General features: G+C 50.1%; 1 protein-coding gene across 1 annotated transcript in view; it reads right to left on the bottom strand.

The window, feature by feature from the left end:
- Positions 1-1776: 1776 nt before the first annotated feature.
- ANKRD46 (ankyrin repeat domain 46) overlaps positions 1777-8584 on the bottom strand; it is a 68077-nt gene continuing 61269 nt past the window's right edge. The window contains exon 6 of the mRNA XM_070802843.1: positions 1777-3121. Within this exon, the coding sequence (XP_070658944.1) occupies positions 3116-3121 (6 nt within the window). The 3' untranslated portion in view covers positions 1777-3115. The remainder of the gene's footprint in view (positions 3122-8584) is intronic.

Genomic DNA, 8584 nt, shown 5'->3' with positions numbered 1-8584 from the left:
ATTATTCCATTGTGTGTGCATATATATGTATACATATATATATACATACATATGTATATATATACATATGTATACACACACACACACATATATATACATGTGTATACACACACACACCCACTTCTTCTTAATCCAATCATTTGCTGATGCATGCTTGTGTTGCTGTTTCCACGTCCTGGCTATGGTAAATGGTGCTGTTGTGAACATTGGGGTGGTGCATATAACGTTTCAAGCTGGTGTTTTCATTTTTACATATTCAGAACTGTGACTGCTGGATCATATGGTAGTTTGGTTCTTAGTTTTTAAGGCATCTCCATGCCGTTCTCCACAGTGGCTGCACCAACTTGCATTCCCACCAACAGTGTGGGAGAGTTCCCTTAGACGACACTTATTATCTGCATTTCACAGATGAGCAAACAGACTCGGAAAAGTTTGGTAATTGGCCCCAAGTCCCACATCCAGAACACAATGGAACTGGGTTTTGAATTCAGATATCTGATTCCAAAGCCTGTGCTTTTAACTGATGTTTTCTATTCCCTGCTTTTCATATGTACTGCATCACAGCTCCAAACCCGCAGAAGGCCATTATAAGCCCCATAAAACTAATAGGGAAGCCCGGGCTCAGAGTTCAAAGCAGGTGGCCCAAGGCCTCTCTGGTTAGCCCGAGGGTCTGAATCCAGGGACTGTGGTGCAGGTCCTGGGTGTGCTTGTTACCCTGCATCGCCTCTCTGGGACACAAACCTGGGCCCTGGGGAACCAGGAGCTAAGGTGCCCCCAACTCCCCAGCCAGGCCTTCTCCAAGTGCTGGTGGAATGAATGTTGTGTGGCAACACTGGCTGATATGTTTGGGGCTGGTGTCCAAGCATCTGGAGGGCTGTTGGAAGCCAGGTGGGTGGAGAGCAGGGGCCTGAGGAGCGCCAGCAGGGGTGGGCATCTATGGAAGCCCCCGACCAAAGAGGGGACTGGGAACCGTTGCGCTTTCTCCTGTACTGCGCATTCCCGAGCCATCCCCTGAGACTTCCACCATTTCTGTACGAGAAGACAGAGGCTGCTGATTCACAGTGAAAGGAAACGGCCCAGGTCTGAAACTTCCTGTTTATCTGGTATCTGTCACCATATCTGTGTTATGCAAATATCCTCACTCCTGAAAAATGCAGGCGTGTACAAACACACACACAGACGCATGCGCACACACACATGCATGCACAACACACACACACACACACACACACACACCTGGCCCTGTGCAATTCCATTAACATGAAAGCCAAGGTACTGGGGGAAACTGCTGTAGGAATTTATGATCATTAAAATAGCAGGGTTTTCATTTCGTTCAAAGAGCTTAGCAGATGTTCCTACCAGGTTAGCCCTTGCTCTGGCTCCTGGCCCAGCACTGGTCTGGTTTCTACCTGGCAGGGTCCCTTACAAGGGAGCTAGGGGATGCCTTACGAGGGAAACAGGTGTGGGACAGGGTCTTATCCAACCTTTGGGCTCCTCTCCAGCCCGGGGAACTCCATTTCCTCCCAGCCCGGCTTTTCCCCATGGACTCCCGGGAGCTGCTGCAGTGAGCCCAAGCCCACAGTGAGTCGAGATAAAGACAGACCTTCACCATGACCTTTTTCAGGGCTTTCTTCCAAAACAAGTTCAGGTCTGAGCCTAAGACGGCAACTTGCTGGGACGGTCTGTGCTTCCAGGGAAGCCTGAGACCCAGTCCCTGCTGCTGGCCGCCTCTCCACGACCCCCCTGCCCCTCCCCCCTGGGAAGCTTTTTTACAAAGGTGAATATGAGTTTCGGTTTCATAGGGGAAAGTGAAAATGACATGTGACTTACAGAAAATTCTGAGATTCAAAAGAACTGCTCTTTGTCACGAGTTAAATAGCACTCTTCAAACGGCTGAATGCTTTTCTCATATTCCCAGCTGCCTGAATGAGGGGGAAATAGATATAAATTGCTGCCAGAGAAAATCTGGTTAGCTGTCAGTTAAAAAGAAATTTATTTTCACTCTTTGCTCTCTTCCTGCCCCCACCCCAAACCCTCACCTGGACAGTGGGAGGGTGGCCTCTCCTCTCCCCGTGTAGAAAGGGATGAAGCTGAGGTTCCAGGGAGAGCGTCCATCACTGGCTCAGAGCTGGCTTCTCAGATTCCAGGCCAGTGCTCACCCCATTACCAAGGGGAGTGGCCTCGTGGCAGGAGTGTGGGCTGGGACAGGTCAAGCAGAGTGGACATCTTGGTTCTGCTACTTACCAGCTGTGTGAGCTTGCCAAATCTGTTTCCTCACCTGTAGGATGGGGTTGTTGTGGGTATGACAGAGAATATGGGTATAAAATATGCCTGGGGCTGGCTGGGGACCTGTGGATCAGGGAGGCATCATGATGACCACATGCTCTGGAGATGCTCACCAATTTTCATTAGGTCCTCAATCATGGCAAAAGGTCAGATAGGACCAGAAAGATCTCCAAAGAGTGTCTCTAAAAATCCATCTTTCAGAAATAAGTTTGCCTCAAAACCTGCTCCTGCTTTAGGAATGCTTTTAGGGAGGAAAAGGGTAGGATGAACGGTGAAAATTTTTGTGAGAAAGATTCTCTTCACCCCTTGAGAGGGGTCAGTGTCCATTTCTACACTTATCCACGAACTTGACCTGACGTGTCTTTGCCGGCTCAGGCTCTGAAGAAATGAGACATCAGCCTGTAGTTCTTCAAACCCACAGATAGGAGACAAGTCCGGAGAGAAATGGGAACAAATGCTGTAGTGCCTCACCCACGTGAGCCAACTACAGACCCAGATTCAGCCCACCTGGCCACCGAGCATTTCCTGGGCCCCTGCCAGATGCCTGGCATGCTGTCGCGTATGGGGAGCGGGGAGACTTGTCACATGGGAATAACAGCCATGTCTCTGTTGCACGTCAGATACTGGCCTGGGTTCTTTGCAAATGGAGTTTCATTTAATGTTCCCGGGAGCCTCTCGGGTAGGCATGAGTATCCTCATTCATCAGCGAGGCATAGAGATGTTAAGCTCCTAGCCGGGGTCACACAGTAGCAGGCTGGCCTTGAATGCGTGTCCAGTCAGCTGCAGTCTGTGCCTGCCATCCCCCTCTGTAGGAATGTCACACACAGCCTCAGGCCTGGAGGAATTAAAAAGCAGGAGGTGAAAACAAGCTCCAGGAGGTGGGGATGGACAGGGAGGCCTGGCGTGCTGCAGTCCATGGGGTCGCAAAGAGTCGGACACGACTGAGTGACTGAACTGGACTGAAACACACGGTCCCAAACCCTCAAGTAGGATATAGGGGCCCAAGAGCCCTGAGGAGAACACGATCAAAGGAGCAGGAGGAGGCAGGGCTGACTTCATGGAGGAGGCGGGGTGGGGAGGGGATGGGGGTGCCTCTGGGGGACGGAAGGTGGGGCCAGGGAGGGAAGCGAGAAGAATGGGGGAACCTGCAGACCCTGAGACTGGACTCCGTTGGCCTGGGGGCTCGTCAGAGGTCTCTTTCAATTCCCCTGGAGCTAGGGACAGAGCCCTGGGAGGAGGCTGGGCCCTTGGAGAGTGTGTCACCTGTGGGTCCCGGGCTCCGGCGAGTTCTCCCTGCCCCTCTGACTCCAGCGCCAGCTCGGGTGTTGGGCTGGGCATCTGCTCTGCTGGCTGGGAGCTTGCCTCACTGCTGGTTGAGGTTGGCGTCTCCCCTCGGGACATTGGCACGGTAAAGCAGGTCTTGCGAATCAGTGGAGGCGGGCAGGTGGGGTTGGAGCAGGCACCCCGAGAAAAGAGGGATTGGAGTGAGGCCCTGGGACCTTAGAGGGGTGAGGACCTGAGAGGTGGGGGGCAGGCATGGCCCCCTTCTGCATGGAACCAATTATGGTTGCCTCAGTAGGTGCCAAGGCCACAACCCAAAACTTGGGTGTTATGTTTTATTTGGCAGACACACTGAGGACTTAAGTCTGGAAAACAGCCTCTTGGACAGAGAGCTCCCAGAGGGTAAGGGAGGAGCCAGGATATAGGAATTATATATAAAAAAATCAGGCAGTCAGAACATCAAAAGATGACTGTTAATTAAAGAAAACCAGACATTTCAAGTTAATGAACTTAGCGCTTTTCCAAGTATGGGAAGATGCAAGAGTCTGGGCTCACTGAAATCATTGCTTTGCTCGGCACCTTGGCTGTCTGGAGCCTGGAGCCTTACTCTTCATCCTGATCCCCTCTGAGTGCACAGTCAGGGGTGGCTGCTGGTTTGCTGGGCTCCAGGCAGCATTCCTTGTTTAGTAATAGGGAAAGGCAACCTTTTTCATGCACACTTGCACGGCCGTAGCCCTCCTGGATGGGCACGGTCTTAGCGGCTATGCTGAGACCCTTGGCTGTGCTCTGACGGAGGCTGCAGATGTTGACAGCTGGGGCAGAGCAGGAGAGGGAAAACACACTCCAAGGGAGACTTGTGACCGGCCCCCACCTCTTCCTCCTCCCTTCTGCCTGTCTTGAGGAGTCGAGGCCAGAATTCTAGGGGCCAGGTTCCACTTCTCTCCCATTCAGCATGATCCGGTATCTGGTCCCCTCCACCTCTAACCTGTCCCTCGACCTGCCCAGTTTTGTCCCCCACGTTCCACCATCTTATCCAAGCACGATTTTCTCTGGCTCGGCCACAGCCACAGCCGCCCACCTTGTGCCCCATACCCCCCCCGGCCCAATTTCCACCTTGGCCTTTTCCATGTGTAAGTGATAAAACACAAATCAAATCTCCTTCACCCTTGCTTCATCTGCTTCCCGAGGGGGAAAAGACAAACTCACCATCGCGGTCCCAGGGGTCCTCCCTGATGGCCCCTTCCTGTGCTCATCGCTCACTCACTCATTCATTTATCCAACACGCATTCACTGAAGCACTATCACATACTCTTTTTAGACCCTGGGGGCAGTGACAAAACAGGGAAAAAACCCTGATCTCTTGGAAGGAAGTTTTTGGTGGAGGGAGGGGAGACAATCAGTAAACCAATATACAAGATGGTAGATGGTAAAACCAGGGAGAATAGAGAACAAGGACAGGAGCTAGGGAGTCGGGGGTTGGGAGGGGGCCACAGGGGAAGGCGGCCTCGAGAAGGTGACCTTGAAGGAAGACCTGAAGGAAGTGAGAAGTGGGTCACGAGGATGGGCAGGGGGAAACTCCTTCCTGCTGAAAAAACAGCAGTTGTGTCCTGAAGTGGGAACACACCAGGATGCTTGGCATATTTTTAAGGAACACCCTATCTACTGTTGGTCACTATCAGATATTTTTTATCATAGTGCTTCCACAATTTATGATTGTATATATTTTTTTAGACAATACTCAATAAAATGTCGGAGAAGGCAAAGGCACCCACTCCAGTACTCTTGCCTAGAAAATCCCATGGACGGAGGAGCCTGGAAGGCTACAGTCCATGGGGTCACTGAGGGTCAGACACAACTGAGCGACCTCACATCCACTTTTCACTTTCATGCATTTGAGAAGGAAATGGCAACCCACTCCAGTGTTCTTGCCTGGAGAATCCCAGGGATGGGGGAGCCTGGTGGGCTGCCGTCTATGGGGTCACACAGAGTTGGACACAACTGAAGTGACTTAGCAGCAGCAGCAATGTCTTAGAGTCTTCCCTCAATTAGCTGTCAGCTGTCTACAATCAGTGATGCATCTCTCTGACACCTGAATCATTCATATGACATCGTTAGCACAGGGCTTGGTGTCTCGAAGGTATTCAGTAAACTTGTAAACTTGTGTTAAATGAGGCAGTAAATCTGGCAGCTGGCACCATGAAGAGGACATGTGAGGAGTCCCTTTGGGGGTTTCCAGAAAATGCCTGGGACACTCTGAAGGGGGTGGAGGTCTATGTGAGCGGGTGGTTCTGTGTGTGGCGGGGGTGGGGCGAATCACTGTGAGGTGGGCATTACTATGACACCACTGGTGATCGGCTTTTTTTTTTAATTGGAGGATAATTGCTTTACAGTGTTGTGTTGGTTCTGCCGTTTCACTCTTCTCTGAGCTGTCCTTTCTTGTTCCAACAGCTCTCCCACAGTGGCAGGGGACAGTTTCAACTCATTTAGACCCCTCACTCTTCCAGCCACTGGTATGGAAAACTTGAGAAGAAAATTCTACTTTACGAGAATTTCTTGCAGACCCTGGAGACAGGCTTATTCTTTTTTGTGAAGGTCCCACCCAACTAGCAGTAGGAATGTTAAATATTGACAAGCAGGAGAAGATAAAAATCACCTTCCAAGGCCTGGAATTTCCCCATTCTTGAGCCCAGGCCTCCCTGTCTGAGAGATAGACTGCAGTGCCAACTCTATACCCAGTCTCCCCTACTGTGGTGTTGGAGAAGACTCTTGAGAGTTCCTTGGGCTACAAGATCAAATCAGTCAATCCTAAAGGAAATCAACTCTGGATATTCATTGGAAGGACTGATGCTCAAGTTGAAGCTCTAATACTTTGACCACCTGATGCGAAGAGCCAACTCATTAGAAAAGATCCTGATGCTGGGAAAGACTGAGGGAAGGAGGAGAAGGGGGTTACAGAGGATAAGATGGTTGGATCACATCATCAACTCAATGGACATGAGTTTGAGCAAACCCAGGAGATAGTGAAGGACAGGGAAACCTGGTGTGCTAAAGTACGTGGGCTTGCAAAGAGCCAGAGATGACTTAGTAACTGAACAACCACCACCTTCGCCAGGCCTTAGTCTAAACAATCTCATATAACACCGCTATCAGGCAAGGCCATTCTGTGCCTGTGAGGCCATAAAGTGAGTCCAATGGACCACTTCATAAGTTTATCTAAACACAGACAAAACCAAGCACAAAATACTGAATATCTCCCTCCCCTGGCTAATGTGAATGACAGCTGCTTCTTTATCAATTGTGACTTTAGCTTTGATCTAATCTACCCTCCTTACAGATAAGACTTCCAAGGTACCAGACCATAAAGTCGTCCAATTTCCTGACAGAAGTCAGTCCAGAGCAAAGCCCTGCTTTCTTGGGCCCTCCCTAAATTCACCTAACCAAAGTTCAAGTCCTCTCCTTAGCTGCAGTAAGTGATTAGGCCAACTTGTTCAACTACAGGCATTCAAGTAAATCACATGGGGGTTAGTTACAAGACAGACTGGGATTCTGCATGATAGAACACTTGCTCTAACTCATACCCAGCAGTGGAGCATCCGGCCACGTGTTGAGTAGCAAGGCAGTCAAGAATAGTTGGTTCCAATGCTAGAAGCACTTGATTTTGACCACTGGGCCCCTCTATGAACCTTGGACTGCTTTCTAGAGAAAACATACCTGTATTTCAGCAAGTCACTGCTGTTACCAGCAGTTAATACAGTACACTGTCCTTAGACAGACTTGTGGTCCCAGCTGACAGGGCCTTGTAGTGACCCAGTGTGTGCAGGCCTAAACTGAGCTCGGGGAATGGTTGACCAAAATATGTTGTCTTGGAGGCAACATTTTGAGCTCGCCCCTCCTCGCCCTGTCTCACCACCCTCACCTAAGAGCACCTCCGCGCCTTTGCTGTTACTTCAGCCACGGCGCCCTTTCCGCTCCCTCCCCTCCTCCCAGTCAACGGCTAAGTCTTCCTCAGCTCATCATCTTGACCCACTGAAGCTGCCAGGGGTCTTCTTTGTGCTCCTAGGGAACCTGGCCTCCGTCGACCCTCACTCTTTTTCAGGATACCCAACATTTCTTTATTTTGTGTTCCTCTCTCTGTCCATTGATCGTCAACGCCTACAGGGCAGGAACCATGTTCTGTTCATCGTCACCTCCCAGGAGTAGTCTGCAACACTCAGTAAATACGAAACTGAACTGAAGGCTCCAGCCCCCACGGTTTGCCCCTTAACGTCTTTCCAACTGGACAAAGGTTAGAAAGGAATAGTGAAAGAAACCTTCACTTCACAATGTTTTTCCTTTTCAGCCTGTGTGAAATTGGGGGACTCCAGGGGGTTTAGGTGTGAAATCCGGGGACCCCACGGGGTTTAGATGTGACGCTCTAGGTCATACTTCCCCCTGGAAACTTGGCCCCCAAGAAAAACGTGGGCTTCTGAAAAACCACAGGTATATGAATTAGTGTTTAGTAAATGACTCTTAAACTGAAAGCTGGGATTCGTCTATGTTGAATATGTTTATAAATCAGCTGAAAAGCAAATGTGTCTCAGCCCCAGGGTGAGTTCCACGCGCTGACCTGAGCACTGGCATCACCTGGCAGCTGCTTGGAAACAGGAATTCTTGGAACCGCTCCCTGCGCCCCCATGGATCCTACCAAATCAGAATCTCTAGGGGCGCAATCCAGGCATCTGTATAAATCTCCAGGTGATCAAACTCAGCTCCCAGACACAACAAAAAAACAGTTAGCTATAGTAATAGCTCCCATCTAAGCAAGTGGGCTTACGCTGTACATTCCTTACTTTCCAATCTTACAACAGCTGAAGGGAAGCTGTTGAAAATAGACTTTTAAAAGCCACAGAAAGAGAAATGCTAATGACAATACCTATATAGTGATGGTGACGATGACAACAGTGGTGTACACTCTGTGCGCTGGGGTCTGTAACTATATGACTGTGTCTGGGGAAAACTTTGTAAGGCAATAAGCTAA

Source organism: Bos indicus, chromosome 14, assembly GCF_029378745.1.
Source record: "Bos indicus isolate NIAB-ARS_2022 breed Sahiwal x Tharparkar chromosome 14, NIAB-ARS_B.indTharparkar_mat_pri_1.0, whole genome shotgun sequence".
Classification (NCBI taxonomy): Eukaryota; Metazoa; Chordata; class Mammalia; order Artiodactyla; family Bovidae; genus Bos; species Bos indicus.
Note: the sequence above shows the minus strand (reverse complement) of the source record. Positions and strands in the feature narration are given on the sequence as shown.